The sequence below is a fragment of the Chamaea fasciata genome, unplaced genomic scaffold (assembly GCF_029207755.1).
Source record: "Chamaea fasciata isolate MVZ Bird 193981 ecotype frontalis unplaced genomic scaffold, bChaFas1.0.hap1 SCAF_3, whole genome shotgun sequence".
Lineage (NCBI taxonomy): Eukaryota > Metazoa > Chordata > Aves > Passeriformes > Sylviidae > Chamaea > Chamaea fasciata.
In genome coordinates, this window is record NW_027094088.1 from 39,620,608 (window position 1) to 39,638,552 (window position 17,945).

Here is a 17,945-nt window from a genome sequence, read left to right on the forward strand (position 1 = left end):
CCTCCTGTTATGGTGAGTGTACAGAACGACCTTGGTCCAGGGTAGAAGTCAGGTCCTTTGATTAGGTTTTTGAAATGGGAAATCCAAGAAAGCCTTCAAAAATACTCTCACAGATCAGATGTAAGATCCTCAAAGACAATAATCTATCACCCTTTACTGCTTCATCCATTTTATTGTAAATCATTTTCTCTTTCCATCACATCAACAGGACACCCTCCATGCTGTTTGCAATCACTCTTAGCATGTTAACTAGCCCTTATTAGGGCTATTAATGCTGGTTTCTTTGCAGGGCATTCTAGAAAACAGCCCTCCCTATGCCAATTCAAAGAAGGACAAAGATTTGTGCTTAAATCTGCTCTAAAGCCTGTATCTCCTAAATGGCACCCTACAGGCTACCAAATTTGGTGCCTCACTGCCAAAAAGCTTGAGTATACTTCAGACACTCAAACCCATATTTTATCTAAGTGTCTGGGCCACGTTATTCCTGATGCCCAGCTTTATAAACCGAATTTCATGAGAAAACCTGGTAAGTATTCTCTGTAGTTTATCAAGGTAAGAAGGGCTCTTGTACCTCTGACTCTGCATTTTGTAAGGCTACATTTCCACTAATATGACAAACCCAACTGCTTGGCATGTGAAGGGGAAGACATCTTGGTCATTTCCTTGAAGAGTTTGCTTTACCAGCTGCTCTCACAATCAGACCTTTTTTCCCCCCTGAAACTCCTTTTTTTAGCTTCAAGACGTTCTGTCTTCCCTTGCTGTCTTTAGCAGCCAAATGGTTGTCATCCATCATTTATATCACCTTAGAGATATTTATAGATTTTCATCGCATCCCACTGAGCTCTTGTCCGTCTTACATCACACATATTTGTCACTCTTGTTAGAGCTTGCCTTGTAATTCTTGCATATTTTCTGCTGTAGAGTTTCTCTAATTTACTTACACTCTATCTTAAACCAGGGATGTCAAAAGAACACATGATCTCACAGGGTTTAGTATTCCTACTCAGGTACTACAAGAAAAACTCATTTATATGCAAGCATGTCAGTAAGATAGAAATCTATAGGTTTGCATATGAATTTTATTAATAAAACTGTAACTACACTAGCAACACATTTAGGAAATGCTTGTCTGATGCTGGTATTCAAATACTTGTATTTCCATCCTATGAATTATTTGAGAACACTGAATAGCTGCATTACATATTCAAGGAGGAAAGCAAATAGGAATGAAAAATTTTGGCAAGACTGCAGTCAGAGACACTTTCTCAATAAAATATTAGAAAGTATCTTTCAGTATCATTAGTATGATCTTGCAGAGGCAAAAGATATGCTCTTCATAGCTAATCTGATAAGCCACCTTGGGAAAGAGCATGGACAGTTAGAGGTTTCTGGAAGCACAGCTGGCACTCTTATTTCCCTTCACTTGGATAGCAGGTTTTATAATAAAGTATTTTGCATGACGTTATATTCGTCCTGGTGCCATTTTGCCCCCAAGTGTAAGATGTGATAGAGGCCTACTCAAACCCATTCAAACCTGACTGTGACAGAAACCCAGCAAAGCCAAGGAGGGTTTGCATTACTAGGGACTGAACAAGAACTGAGACGGGACCTCAGCATCTGATCCATGCCCATTCAGCCCATCCTCCCTCTGGCGGAGTCCTGAGAGTGCTCTGCTCCAGCAGCAGGTAACTTCTGCTAAATTTAAAAGCTAAATTTAAAAGGGAGGCATTACCAGTGGCTCTGACGTGGAGACTGGTGTGCATACCCTGGGGGCCTGACCTCTGTACCATGTTCTGGTGCAGGCAGAGGGGGGAAAGGTTGGACAAGCAGTGGATGAGTACCTGCTGGTTTCACAAGCTGGCAGACTCAGGGCCAAGAGATCTGAGGTCATCTAGCAAACTTTCCATTGACCTTCCTATTTAAATACTGATATGTTTATCCATTTTCCACCAGACACTAAGTACCTCCCAAACAGACAAAAATAGATACAAAGCCTTCCCTAAAATTTCCACTGTCTGTTTCACTTTAGTGATTTTCTATGGTTAAAGAGAGACAATTTTAAGCCAATCTCTCTAGATCTACAGGCACCTTAACTTTCAAGGAGATTTAATGATGTTAAGACTGATTTTTTGTTGTTTTTTTGTTTGTTTTTGTTTTGTTTCGTGGGTTTTGTTTTGTTTTTGTTTCACTAAGTAAGATTCCTATTTTCTTTACTGCATTCAGCACTAAACTCCTGACCTGACCATAGTACAGGCTAAGGAGAAAATACAGAGCCACTAAATACTACTGTGTAACCTCCTGCCTTCAGATCAGCATGCAATTTTATCTACTTACACCACCCACCTAGAAACAACCAAACTAAGACCATGAACATCAGTGGAAGAGGAAAATTAAGTTTAAGGAAATTATGAAATAACTCTGGAATTTAAATATGTTTTGGTGACTATGTGACATACTGTTATTAGCAAATAAATAGACATACACAACCATTTTGATTACACAGGCCTGCTAACATGAGTACTCATGAGTTACTGATTTCTGTTTATTGATACCATGCTGACATAACTTCTTTGCTGGTATTGAAATTTTGTAGCTAATTAAAATGCACCTTCTCTCCAGTTTGCACACACCAAAACATGCTAGATAGATGCGCTTTCAGTGCTTTGCAGTTGCCAGAATTATACATGAGCTGTAGGATTCACTCGGACTCTAGCATAAACTAACTTGTATCCCAGGGGCAGACACAGACTGCAAACTTTGGCTTTGCTCACAACCATGGAACATCTGGAGCCAAACAGTTGGTTAGTACATTACAGAGACAGGATAAAGTCATGAGATTCACATATGTTTCAAGATCCAAATTTCACTGTAATATTGGCATCTGCAAAATTGGACTTGTCAGTTGGAACTATCTCTACTGTATTTTTCTTCTTCAAAGGAGGGAAAAATGTATATCCTGTGTTTAGGATATACAACCTATTTTTTTTTTTGCCTTCCCTCTAACAGCATGGAGGGACTAAAAACCCACAAGACTTAACCAGCTGGATATTCTTTTGCCCTGGAGAAAAAGATAGTTGACTTCAAGGTGTAGAATCTGACATCTAAACCAGCTACCTCTACAATATTGGAGGCAGTACTGTGGATAGAACTGGCCCAGCAGCAGAAATTTCTACTTGGCTATTATCCACCAGTAATCTCTCCTGGAGGTCAGGAGTTAATCTGAATAGATAAACCTTTAGAAACAGGGAGATGAAATCAAGTCCTTTTCTAATTTACTTAATCTGGCATCAGTAAGAAGCACATCCAAAAATCCAGCTTGAAAGCATCACCAGCACTCCAAGCTTGAAAGCTGTGCTATAGTTTTAAGACAAGAAAAATCTTTGGAATATGCTAATTTCATCACCCCTCTGGAAGGTTTTGAAAAATCTGATTCACCAAGAACTCTGCTTAATCTGTTTAGGCTTCCATTGCAAACTCTTCCACCAACAGAAACCCCTACCATCTCCTCTAGCATAATTATTTTACTTAATTAACTTATTTTCTATAGATACCAATGTGACTTAATACTTTGATCTGATTTTCCTTTGTTTCTGACCTCACCATTACATTTATACCCATGTGAAGTCTGTAACTGTCACTGACAATGCCAGTTCTCTTTGCTATTAAAAATCATTAGGCCTGCTGTAGTCAAGATGATCAATATTATAGCAGAAGAATCTGAAACACAGTAGGTCCATCAGAGAAGAAACACTCTTTTTTTTCCCATCTCTCTTCTTTCTACCAGGGTATTACGAAGTATCCACCTCAGAATATTCTGTGATTCAGAAGAATGAACAAATCCTTACTTGTATTTCAGAGCTTTTTACTTTCTTTCACTTGGGAATGAGATGGAAAGAAAGTTAAGAGTAAAACTTTAAAAGCTCCTCAGAGTACATACGTGCAAGTAGAATATGACAGATGGACTTGCTAAACCAACATCTACCTGCACTGACCTAGATAGGTGGTTACTAGTCTCAGAGTAGACTCAAATTGCAGGAAATCTGATTGTCTACAGGGTTTTCTCTTGCAGGGTAGTGAAATGCTCTCAGAACTGGAGATATGTCTGAATTCTGAAATACTGCGCTTAGGAGCCTGAGGGCATATCTAAAATAGCTTTAGAGTTTATTATTAGCATTTCATTTTCACAGATGTCATGGAAGAAGAGGGAATAGGTTGCAAGAAAATTCTCTTCTTCAGCAGGCTCCATGATTGGATTTACAGAGGCAGTACAGCTGTCTACAGGTGCAGAGAGGTGTCTGGGGGAAATTCCAAAAGCTCCTCAGTGAGCAACTGTGCCCTAATCTCAATGAGCTCTGAAAAGAGTGAAATTCCAGATCTGTTCAAATGCTTTTACAACACCAGCAGAGAACTTATTTGCACTGCTAGACATCTAATTACCTCTACAAGATGCCCCCCAATTAGTAGCAGATGGCCAGCAAAAGGAAAAGGGATGAAGTGTTTTGCATTTTAATAAATATATTCTGTTTCTGGGCTAGGAAATGTTTTGCTTTTCTGGCTGTAGCTCTGTCTCAAGTTACTGTGGCCAGGCAATCTCCTGTCTCAGTGAGACGCCACACAACAAGAGTAAACAAGGTGAGTGGCAGGGTCCATGGAAGGGTTATTTATTTACACAGTGACACTGTGAGTGTCTTCCCGCAGTGATGCCACCACATAATTTCCTTCACTCCTCCCCTATCACCAGCCTCCCCTGAGGGAGACAGGATGATGTTCTCTGACGTGTTGGCAGTTCCTCTGAAAGAGGGAGCTTTTAATGAGGTGGTGCAAGGCAAATGGGGCTGCTGCCTATCACACAAACTATCACTGCAGAATACTTTTTCCTGTGAATGTTATATACGAGAGAACACTGAGAAAATTATACTTACTAACAGAAATGAAAAGAGCCTAATTACAGTGATTTTTTATAAAGAGAGTTAAAGGATGCATGTCAAAAGGGACTGATATATAATTATGATAATATCACTTGCAACTCCTGTGCTATCTAATTACTTGAAATGGGTGGCATTGTGCAATTTTTTTTGAAAAGCGAGCTACTCTGACAACAAAATGATATAATCTTATTATGAAATTAGAATAAAATTGAAAGAAAAGTAGAATTGATATATTGGTACTAGTAATAACTGAAGAGGCAGCACTAAATGTGCTGGAAAGACAGAACAAACAGAAACCCACCAACTGTCTCCAACCCCAAATCTGTGCTACATATTTGACTCACACTGTCAGAAACTGAGATGCTGCACATGTTGCCTACACTGGCAGTCAAAATCAAGACATATTTACATGACAAGAAAGGAGTTGTAAGAAGTGGAGGAAGAAAGGAGTAAAAAGAGGAAATTTTTAAAAATTTGGAAAGATCATAAATCTAGCAATCACAGCACTGGACTCTTCTGGAGCTTTGAGTGTCTCCATGCCTTGGCTTTGTTCTGGATCCTCTGAGGTACCCCAAACACCCAGCCTGCTGAGCATGCTGGACCCTGTCAGATTTGGGCACTCAGACATCTTTAAGGGATGAGGTTTTTCTGTCTTGGTTTCACATAGGCTGTATTGCACCAATAAATATGTCCACAGTGCTTGATTTAAATGGAATATTGAAGTTATTACTTAAATTTAGTATATATTTTGTTCATTATGGATGTATTTAAATTACACGGAACCCACACCTACTATAACATAATGCCATCTGTTGACAAATGACCTGGGCACTGAAGAGCTCTGATTTTTTTCATTCATTAGAAATGAAAATAGTAGCACATTCTTATGCAAGCCCACAGACCTGCTGGTAAGTCCATGCTCCTAATTATGGTGTATCTAGGAAAATCAACCATTGTTTGAAAAGTGACATCAACAGATTGTAGGTTAATAGTGGTTTCCAGATTTTTATGGCAATCATGAAGAAACATGAAAAGCTTCATGGATTTTCACAGATACTGTATTGCCATCAGTGGAAAAATAAGACTGAGTAAAATGTTTAATATAATTCTATTGACTATCTGGAGGTTATTTATCTCAAGAACTGCAGTTCGGATCACTTCCTTAAACTCTCATCATCTCATTTAACAGCAAAGACAATCTGATTTATTAGCAAAATTTACATCTCCTTTCCAAAATTTTAAAACAGCAAAACTGGAGTGTCAGTTGGCTAGATCCCCTCATTCACTGCAAGTTTGGTAAATACACTTATCTATGTACTGCAATCTGTTCCCATGAGATGCTACAGAGTGAAAGGATCTGACCTAACTCCCCCTGTCTTTCCAAATTCCGTGTTATAATCTAATCTTGTCCCTTTTTGGTACAAGAATAAAACCACGACACGCTTTTCTAACGTATGAGTGTTTTCATTGCTAAACTTTTCCTTGAAGAAAAGTGCATGTTTGAAACTCTTCCTCTGAGCTGTTTTCTCACAACCACTGCTCTGCACTGCCCCCTGAAATGGCTGCATGCTGTTTATTCAACAGCACCGAATAGAGATGATGACAGTTCTCTGAGCATGGCCTTCCAAAGTGGTTCTACGGAAGTTCCTTCCTCACCTTAGCAGCTCCCTGGCCTCTGTGGCTGAGGTGATTCTGTTTTATACACTGTTGATTGAGCAAGTCTGATGTTCACTGACTTGTCTTTAATGCCCAGCTAAATCAATATTTTAAATCCCTGCTGGAGACTGGGTTTCGTTCATTTTGATAGCATTCAGTTTTGAATGTGAAGAAGACAAAGAGAAATCTGAGCTTTTCTATGTCATCATGGTTTTCACTGAAAAATCTAATTACAAGAAAGTCAGATCTAAACAACTTGAGAAAGAAGAATAAATCATGTTTCAACTTTGCAATAATTTTATATGTCATTTTTTAAACTTGTAATGATTCAGTGTAGGATATCTGAAAAGTTTTATTCAGTTTGCAAGGAGCATGGCTGAACTGTTTAACAGGATTTCCATGCAAGACAAGAAAGGTTTTTTCCACTGAGGAATTATATGTAGTGGGAAGAAGCGTGAAAAAATATGAAAGACTTATCATGAAATCTGCCATCTTACAAAACAGAAAAAATCCCAAGTAACACCCAGCAACGAGAAATAAACTAATAAAAAAATCCAGTGACCCCACTGCTGCTCAGGCTGGCAGAGCAGTCTCAGCTGCATTTCTGGCATTTATCAGAGGCTTTCTTACCTTCACTGCAAACTCTGTTTCTGTAGCTTTATGAATGCATCTCTTGCACACTGAATAGGAGCCAATTCCTATGTCCTCCTTGATTTCGTATCCATCAGTAAAATGAATGTTGTTCCCATGTAACTGCTACAGGGAAAGACAAAAGAAACAAGGTAATCAGGACATGGGTATGTAAAAGCAAGGACTAGCCTCCTCTTGAAGGACGTGCTTGATCTCCTCTCCTTCGCAGAGATCTCTTTTCCTTAGCAGCTTTTCTAATCCAGTTAAAAAATTCTGAAGCTCTTTACTTAAACAAGTAAATGTGTCTTTTCCATTTCTACCTTTTTCCAGTCTGTTAGATGGAACTGTCCATGTAGAAGTAGTGGCAAAACTGCTGTGATTTTCTAAACTATTTTTAGAATGCAGAAAATCACCATATATTAGAAATTCAGAGGAAACTGTGGGCCCAAATCTCCTGACAAATCCACATATCTTGATGATAAAAACTGAATTCTAATTACTCAGGGGCAGATAACATATAAAATACTAATGGCTTCACAGTGTTCAAGAGAGATATCCCATATATGGGGAGTGCCTCCAGATACTGGAGGTCTTGTTTAGAATGTGTTTATCTACAGTTTCTTTGTGAGAGAGAAGTTAATATTTTAAGCCATTAATTCATATGCTCTTTGGAAAATGTCTGGGCTGGTGGCTGGTTCAATGGTGAACCCTAAGTCTGAGGCTTTGCTGCAAATTCCATCCCAGGACTCAAGAAACAACCAGCACACTTAAAAATCCTCCAGAATCCTCTGTCTAAAAACATAGCCTTGCTAGTAAAGTCTGCACAGAACCTGCTAAATTTTAAGACACGCATATGTCAATATTAAATACATTTTTACAAAGTAAATCACAGAAATATATGTAACATTTCTGACATGTAATTGCTTGGGTAACATTTAACTTACTGTGGCATAAGATCATCTTTAAGAGTATGAAGCATTCCACCATAAATAATTAAAAAAGAGATGAAGACCTACAAAAACCGCATGCAGGGTCTCCCCCCTTGAGGCACATATACCTGCAGCTGTGGGTAGGAGAGGGAGCTTTTTCCTAGGGAGAAAATTGGCTGCATCTTTAAGCAGCCCAGGTCTTTCTCCCTGTTCACTTCTCCTCTGATGTACTGAACCTTTTGTAGCAATTTATTTCTGGTTTTAAGCAGAACTGGACAGATTAGGGGAATAGCAGCAAAGAACCAAGTGTCTGGCATATTCCCCCATCAAGCACCCTGGTTTAGGTGAATACACCCAGGTTCTTGTGCAATAGCAGCAGGAGTATGGTGGCCTCTTACACCCAGGAGCTTGGGCTCTGTGTCTCTGGGAGCCTATAGCAGTAGTTCATCAAATTCCATCAAACCCCTTTGCCAGCACAGACCAGATCATATAATCCAAGACAAAACTGTTGAGAATGAAATGCATTCAGTGTAAAACCAGTATTTCATTACCCGCCCTGCATGCACAACTGGAATCCTGTTTCAGGTATTGAGAAGCACTTTTCACTTCAGTTGTGACAAAGTGCAGTTCCTATTTCCTTTGCAAAGGTGGTGAGGAAGGTTTTATGCATAAAAGCCTTTGCAAAAAAATTCTCTTTTTCCAACACCTACATGCTGCATGCAAAACACCTCCTTCCTACACTAGGTAGCTGTGAAATACCAGTGAGAACATTAGGCAGTTTGAACATACACACTCATATCTGCACATCAGATGTGAAATGTAACCAGCATCAGTACCTGCACAATTGGGTGAACAGTGATTTTGTGCACATCTTGCTGGGCAGGCTCCTGCACCAAGTTGGAGGCAACAAAGCTGAACCCTCTGAAAAGATGATGAGCATTGGCACTTGGAGGAACACCTGGGGAATCTGTAGGAGAAAGAAGAAAATGGCCTCATGACAAAAGAAACAGAAGGGAGTAGCATGGCACCACAACAAAGTCACCCCTGCCAGTCAATAGTGGATCTGATAAACGGGCAGGAACAGGGGAATATAATTCATCTCCGTATCGAGGCTTTGGTGTGCCTCCTCCATTCCTTTCCTCTGGATTTGAACAATGCAGGGGTATTGTTTGCTATATCCTCTTGGAAACAGGGATTTTTTTCACAGGGCATGTTCATTCTTAGGCCAAGTACTGCCTGTGCCAGGAGTGCAGAGAGAGACAGAAGGCATGGGGGGCAGAGAGGCTCGCTGAGAGACAGGAGACTCAAGGCAGGGCAGCCTGCAGGGCTTGTCAGAGGTTCTTCAGGGAGTGGAAGAAAGCTACAGGCTGCTATATCAGTCCTTTGCAGCACAACTTGGCTACAGAAATTACAAAAACTGAAGTGGCACCGTGTGTGGGACAGGAGAATATGGAGAATGCATGAAACCAATGTAAAAGCACAATACTCCAGTAGTGATGGTTTGTAGCCTTATAGGAATCTTCTGGAGCATCTTTAGGAACTGGGACCTACTCCAGTTAAGACAGTGACTGACTTGTCCTCAGGTGGAGAAAACCACTAAGATTGCTTTAACTAACCTTCATGGAGATTCTCTGCCCATTCCTTCCCCTGGCATGGCAAAAGGAATGAGAGAATGGCTAAAGTTCAAAAAATCCTGAATTATTCTACCTTTAGAATGAAATAAGCAGGGAGCAATTCTTTGTACCTGCACCACTGCTCAGTGAGAGAAGCAGCATGACAAAGCAAGCAGAGCTATGCTTCACTTAAAATTCTGAAAAACTTTAAAGAGATCTTTCTCCCCAGCATATGGTTTATCCCAGGTATTTTCCTCAGCAACAAGAATCACTTTGTAAACCATTCCTTGGCAACAGGCTGGGTATTAAAAAACTTATATTAATAAAATTTGCTAACCATTCATTTGGTTTTTTGGGGGGCTTGTGGGTTTTTTTCTCCTTTTCCTTTCACATTTCCTCCAATGCACCATGTGATTTACTGACAAAGTCACAGAGCTAAATTTTCTTTAGAAAGCTATTTCCTTGTAGTAAAGTGTGTAAATACCTAGTTATCTAAAGAAAATACATCCCCACTGAGCTTTATATCTGACTCACCTGCTTGAGGCCCTGAAAATAAGTGAGAATGTGTACTTCTTGGCATGTACACCCCCTGTATAAATATACTGGTCAAATGAATAGAGGAACTGAAGTCAGAACTTGATAAAACCAATATATAAATACTTGGGAATAAACGAAACCATTAATTCCATTTATCATCACAAAGCCGCCTCAGCTTTGACAGGAGTCAGGAGTCAGTGTGTTCTATTGCACAGCAAGCAGAGTTCCGATGGAGAAAATTATCTTTTGTTAAAGTGACGTGGGTTTTTTTGTTTATCTCAGTGTTTTAGATGGGCCCTCTCCTTGCAAATATGTTGGATGAATCACACCAGACCTCTTGCATCACTGGATACTTCCTACCATGGCATATCTATAACAGTGGCTTTTACACGAGGGATTAATTAAGAGGAAAGACTCTTGTTTAAAAAAAAAAAGGAATGACAATAACTCACATCTGAACACTTTTGAACCTCAGAAAAGCTGTGATCCAGCCCTAAAACTAAAGTGGTAGGTCAGCTCTGTTTAAAAATAACTGTGCCTTCATAATTCACTGCCAATCACTTCAGCAAATACTGCAGAGGAACTATTGATGATTTGGTGTTCACTATTAAATATTCATCACCAACCACTGATTTGCCCATTAAAACATTTCTGCTAAGTGCAAAATTATGCATAAATCATGTTAATTAACGGATAGCTCAGAAACCCAAATCATTTTTCTAGGCCTTATAAATCAGAATCATTTCACAGATGTGAATTAGATCCACGTACAAGCACCAATCATGTATAATGGTTATTTTTCTTCATGTGAAAAAGTAATAATGCTTTGTTCCACTAAAGCATCTAAGTTTAAGGGTTTTCAAAGGCTTCATAACTCTTAAGTAATTTCCTTTATTATGTTTCACTGGGGTTAGCAAACAGCTTATTTGCAAAGGAGGATATTTATATACTTCAGGTGAAAATTTAAATACTTTTTTTTCTCAGAAGTAAAGCCAGCCTAAAACATCTCTGCTGGTTACAGCCTGCTGTCCCATCAATTACAACAGTACAAACATTTGTGGACTGAAATCTAAGTTGGGTCACAAGAATGATCTTGGTTCGTTCCTTGTTTAAATCACCATTTCTAACCCAGATTGCTTCAGCCTCCAGCTCCCTGTAAAGAGCTGACTCACCACAAATGACATGTGGGTCCACAGTGGTGAATTCAGGAAGCAAATGCCCAGAAAAAGCAGCTCCAACCTGGACAAATCTCTGAGAAAAAGAGATGTGAAACTATACCCACATAAATGATCTGTCAGTGTCAGAAACCACATCTTTGGCACACTTAGATCTGATGTTAAGAATCCACAAAATGTGGTTTCAACCTCCAGGGTAAAGGAAGTTTCTGAGGTACAGCAAATCACTGGACTGACAAGATTTACAGGATACAAAACTTTGACATAAACCTGCTTTCAGACAGGAGAACTCATTCATAAAGACAGTATAAAATAACTATTTGTTTCTGTATCCCCGCCTTGGTAGTGACTGACAGCTTCATTAAAAGACAACTGCATGATCATGAAGCAGAAATTATTACAGTGCTTTCTATCTGAGGATATTCTCAGTAACTGGGTTAGTTTGTTTATGGTGTATGACCTGATATAAAATCCACAAAATAAAAAAAACATTATTGCTCTATTCCATCGGTAATGTGATCCAGTATTAAACACATCTGTGATACTCTCCCCAATCTATTTGACCCAACCAGTCAACAGTCAGGGGCTGCAAAATATTCTACCAGTCTGTAAGGGCTTTTCCATCATTCTGAAAGTGTAAATGGATTCACACTTCCAATTACACCTATCAAGAATGTTTGGTTCTCAGGCCACTATCCATGGGAGCCCGAAGCACAATTGAGGCAGACCATCTCCCCACCCCAGCTACCACCCCGAAACAAATCTTCCAATTCAGTGTCTTGTACAAAGTAACAAATTTAATTAGGCAGCAGCAGTAACACGTAGAGTGTAAAATATGCCCCCAGGCATCAGTACAAGAAATGAATTGTGAACTTCCAAAGCAATACAAACTCTTAATGCTTCTTTGCACATCAGTGAAAGTTCCCATGGCAGCACCAGAGCACACATCCCTCAAGACCAGACTAACTTGCAGTCTCCAATATTTTAGAGAAGTTAGTGCCTCCAAAATCTAAATTAAAGCTAAAATCAGATGTGTGAAATATCTGGAAACCAAAGATCATGTTTCTATGCAATGGAATAGGAATATCAGAACATGACCAACATATGTTGGAAACAGGTGGATGTTCCAGTTCAAAAAACAAGAATGTAATATTTTTATAGTTCCTAAAAGTTAGCACATCCTTGAAAAAAAAAAAAAACCAAACCAAATCAAACCAAACAAAAAAAAACCCCACCCCAGAACTGACTGAAGAAAGATTTGGAGTAGACACCCTTATTTCAAACCCCATGAAAAGCAATTTGAAATAAGGCTTTGAATAGAAGTTTGGGATAGTTTTAAGAAAAAATGGTGTAGGTCATGATAAGCCTGAACAAAAACTTCAGGAAATCTCAGCTCTGATTCACATGTTATAGCATAGGTGTTTTCATAATGAAAGCTCAGATCTTTCCTTCTCACTCCGACAGTTCTGGGGCAATTTGAGGATTGAAGCTTGAGACCTTATACTTGATTATTACCATGATAGGATGTGGCATTTACAGTGCTTACCACCTTCCAAGTGTTTTACAAAAAACAACTAATTCAATTTTTACACTTTAGAAAGTATAAACAGGTACTTCTTTACACAGGTACATCACAGGCAGAAATGTAATGTAACTTACCCGAGCAGGAGCCAACATTTTAAGTGGGATTAGCATTTTGACATTATTGATATTCTTGCTTTCCACTTGAAAGAGTGGAAAGATTGAGTTTTGTGCAACAGTCACCTTCCTACATACAGTGCACAATTGTGGTATTTCTGTTAGGAAACAGAAGTTACAGGAAGCACATTCTCTCTGCAAGCATTTTCTAAATATTGTGGGCCAAATTTCCTGTTCGCATAACTCTGCTGCCCTGAGAACTTGATGATTCTTCATTGCTTTCAACCACACATTAACTTCCAACAGTGTACAGTCCGTGGGATGTCATAATTAAATAAAACATCTATGCAATATATAATTACATACTAATTTGCAGAGATACAAAGTTCTTTGAAGCCAAAGTAATTTAAAATAGTTAAATTCAGCTAGTGTAAGCAAAAATTAGTAATAAAATAGCAAAAAATTAGTTGTTTTTCCTTTAAAGAATGTGAAATCTGTTCTTCCTAAAGACAAGTTAATATGAAGCTGGTGAAATACTTATGAGCTTCTTTTGCTGGAAAAGCAAAACCAGTCATTGCTTCCTGCTGGATATGGCAAAACCCTGTAATGCCACAGATGATCAGACTTTCAGACTGTGTTGGAATTGGGAGGGGAAAGGAAGAATGAATTGACTAACTGAAAAGGTCTATTACCCACGTGCCACCTTACTAACCTGTGGGGGTTCGAGATGTGAACTCTGGATCAAAATGAAAGGTGTCTTCTGGCCGCCCCACTGCAGGCTTGAAAGGCGGCTTGATTTCTTTCCTGTAGAGTTTCTACAAGGAGAAAAACAGATCACAGTCAGCATCAATGTGTACACTCTCAGCATCTGGAGATAGACTCCCATGCTTTCTTTAGGGTGTCCTCTCCCAGCTCCGGGCTATCCTTGCTGGACTGACAGAAAAGGATTATGTAGCCATGCTTCTGGCTCTTGTTTTACTGGTCAGCTTAAAATCTGTGACCTGGATGGTCCCCACACATTTTAGCTACTGGAATACTGAATATAAACACAAATGTTCCTGGCAAAAATTTAGCCCATACACTGAAACAGTATTCCAGCTGGGGTATCTGGAAATTCACTGGTCCAAGGACAGGACTGGAATGTGGAGGAAACAGGGTGACTCCAGCAGTGCAGCAATGGCAATCAACACAAAGAACTGTTAGGAAGCCGTGACTGCTTTAGCATTTATTATTTGTCAAGAACCAGCAATGTGTTTGACATGCTGCCAGACTGAGCTGAGCAACAGGCTTGGCTGCCTGGTCCTTAGAATCTAAATAAGAGAGTTGTTCTTTTAGCATATCTGGTGAAAAGGAAGGGTGATTACAGCTGATGATTACATGAAATTCCCATCAAAAGATGCTAGGGAGAAAGCACTGTAGATGGGTGGGCAATCACACTGAAGCTCTACATGTGGCTTGAACTGAGGAATAAGACAAAGGAAAAACACCGGGAAGAGAGGAAGGGATGTAACAGGTAAGTACGGCCAGATGTGCAAGATTCTGCTGGTGACTGAGGGATCATGTAGGGGATCACCTAAGTAACAGGCAGCGTAAGTTCATCCTAATACATCCTGCCTTTATTATGAGGGACTTTTTACTCATTCTCCGAGATCTTTAAGAAATTGCTACACCATGCTCCACTGCAAGCATTCATACACACACAGACACACTGAGATGAGGATGCCTGGATCTGATCCAAAGCCTGTAGAGGTTAATGGAAAGAGCCCTATTGATTTCAGCCATCTTCGCATCATCTCTGCCTGAAATGGCCAAAACTGAACATCATGCTGATGGCAGCACAGGGAACAGAGCTCCAGTTTGATTCCCTGCCCTGTGTTGCAGTCCCTAGACTGCATTTCCTTTCTAGCAATGCTTTTATTCTCAGCTTTCAAAGGGCTGAATTAGTTGCCACAGACAGTTCCCCATAATTAACATGTCTGAGAATAAATATAACATTTAATGCAAACTTTCAAGTCATGATAAGAAGTGGAGAGCTCAACTTTATGACTGTTTGCAATATGTATTTTTAGGTTAGCTCTTAGAACGATTCCTTTATGAGCTGATTATTCAAAATGTTTAATGGAATTACTAGATGCTTGTCCAGCTCCTTGTGTGCAGGAAGACTCTTTTTAACTGTGTGTTTTCTGGGGAATTACCTTCTACAGTACAAAGCATGTGGTCAAATCTAAGATATATACATACATCATCATAGTTTGAATTTGATTTTGCATTGATAAATAAAGGTTCTTGAAGCTGAACATTCTGTAGCATAGTATTAGCCTTAACATAAAGGATATATTTGTGGTTGAATTATGATTCCTTGGGAAAGTGAAATAGTGAGTTTGGAAATTACTCTGCAATAATTAATGGCCATTTCACCATAAAAAGTTCCTGCTTGCGTAAAACTGCTCCGTATCTTCGGAGAGGAAAGGAGATAACTGCTGTGAGCCACAATGGAAAGCCAATCTTCCAAACAACTGAAAGCCAATTGCAATCTTAAGCAGGAAGTGTCACTCATCAGCTGAACAGTATCAACCTAGTAATTAACATACATCTTTTTCTGCCTGCACAGAACTTTACAGGAGAACTCAGCACCTCCTGAAGGTTTTTCTGTTGCTAGGATTTCACCTTGAGAAAGCTATTTGCTTCCCAGCTTCCCTTTATTTGTCTGAATTGACAACGGCAGTACTTCTACTGCAGAAAGCAATATGGTCACAGGCACATGCTTCCTCACGGAATTAAGTGCACAGCTCATCCTGTGAGGTCCAAAAATTGGAAAATGTTTCAGAGCTGTGCATCATTCAGGAATTGCACTCTCTTTTCATTATCATAACCACATTCTCTCTGGCCTCTTAATTCCTTTCCCCATCTGTAGTTTCTGAAGTGCTGTTGGAGCTACATTTGTATTTTGAGTCCCTAACCCACATCCTCCACTACTAGGGAGGGATTTAAGATTCATCGTGAGTCACGCACCACCTAAAGATTTATAATCACAAATTCTCTCTCTGGGAGGGGATGGAAACAAAGAAGTTTTTGTGTGAGTGGTAAGGCACACCCTTTGATAAAAACCCTGAGGACCCCCTTTTCCATTTCCTTACCCACTTGTGATAAAAACTGGACAACAGAACAGCAAAAGGTAAACGGCCTAAAACAATCCCTCCCTCAAGCTCTTGAATGACATAACTAAATTAAATCATTGAGGACCAGGAAAAGCAGAGTAGTATCATCTAAGGGCTTCTTCCATCCCACACTGGCTCCAGTTCTCTGAGTGAGCCACTACAAGCCAAGCCAAATCACTAAACCACAACAGGGCAGCCCAACACAGTGAAACATGGAGGCCTGCTGCAGGAAGAACGCCTCTTCCTTTAAAAACCTGCATCCTGTAGACTGCAAAACTCAATGTAGTACAAGCTGATCAAAGAAAATAGTAAGAATCACAGCCATTGCTTCATATAGACATTGAGAGTGAATCTCTTGGAGGATTTGAGAACCTGCTGGATTTTTCAAGAATATTTCTAATTTTAGGAAATCTAATAATATATCATCTCTTACCATGGTCCCCAAATTATTCCGGGATCATGTATAGTGATCGTGACCTCTTCTGGCAGAAACCAACCAGAGTGGGAAATGACAGCAGGTTTGATTTCAAATCATGCCTTTGACCATTTCTATCATACTGTCCATAACTTCTGGTGAAGTTTAAGCAGTTATGTACTTTCTAAGTCATGGTAGTCTTAGTACTCTATGCAAAAGTTACAGTGAGTTCCATCATCTGTTTAAATGGGAACAGGGTGCGAGTTTTCCCAGTTTAAATTCCAGTTTTGATATCCCAATTTTTCTTTTGGGGCATCTTATTAGGCACTTTGTTATCTTACACAGGTATAAGAAGTTGAGGATTTTTTTTTCTTCCACATTGTTCCCACATCCATAAAGGAGAATTGCACTCCTTAGCCCTTAATGTTTTATTGAGAATACTATTTATTTCTCTTTCCCAGTAAAGAATAAGCTCCCACATTCCATCACCAATTTTTTTCAACTGGCCACAGCATTGACTCAGCACAGAAAAATGTAACTGGCAGGTATGAAGAATCACTGCATAACACACAGTGTTGCTGGATGCAAAGGCTGGGCTGAGGGAATCCATAATCCACAGAACGAAGGAGATGGACTCCAAGGTGCGAAACACTGATTTAGATATTCACACCTGGATACATATCCATGCTTCTAACTACTTATCAACCCCTCACGTCCTCCTGAGACTTTCATAATAAGTACCTACAAATTAACTAGAAACCATTACTGTAGCAGTTTGAGAACCTATGAGCTTCTGTTGACTTTCTTTCTGATTTCAGACAAAAACATTTTTATTTGAAATAACTAATTTTCATCCAGGTGCCACAGACCTTTTCTTAAAATATGTTACCACATTCCTAGTATGATCTTTATGTGAACACCTCCTCAGCTGGAACTTAAGTAATACACAAGAGAGACTAGTAATAAAATACTGCAGTGCTGTGTTTCTTTCTCTTCTTATTTATAAGTAGTTAATTTTTTATCATCTTTAAAAAAAACCACACCCCTAAAGACCCCAGAGATGTTAATGCTCTGTACATGTGCCTGGCAAATATCAAGAAAAAGAAAATGGTTTCATTTATTAAAAATTATTTAGTCATTTCCTCAACTGAGTTTCTCTGATGAAGAATTGAATTACTCCTTAGACACCTTCTAGAAATAGAAAGATGCTACCGTCCATAGTGGTGCACTTGTAGTGTGAGAATAAAGTCCTTTGATACATATACC

The 17,945-nt window shown here is 39.3% G+C and overlaps 1 protein-coding gene across 2 annotated transcripts in view; it reads right to left on the reverse strand.

The window, feature by feature from the left end:
• RPS6KA2 (ribosomal protein S6 kinase A2) overlaps positions 1 to 17,945 on the reverse strand; it is a 280,998-nt gene that overhangs the window by 20,301 nt on the left and 242,752 nt on the right. For both annotated transcript variants that reach the window (XM_066178673.1, XM_066178672.1), the window contains 3 exons: positions 13,819 to 13,921; positions 8,980 to 9,110; positions 7,215 to 7,340 (listed from right to left, as the gene is read on the reverse strand). In XM_066178673.1, the coding sequence (XP_066034770.1) occupies positions 7,215 to 7,340; positions 8,980 to 9,110; positions 13,819 to 13,921 (360 nt within the window). The remainder of the gene's footprint in view (positions 1 to 7,214; positions 7,341 to 8,979; positions 9,111 to 13,818; positions 13,922 to 17,945) is intronic.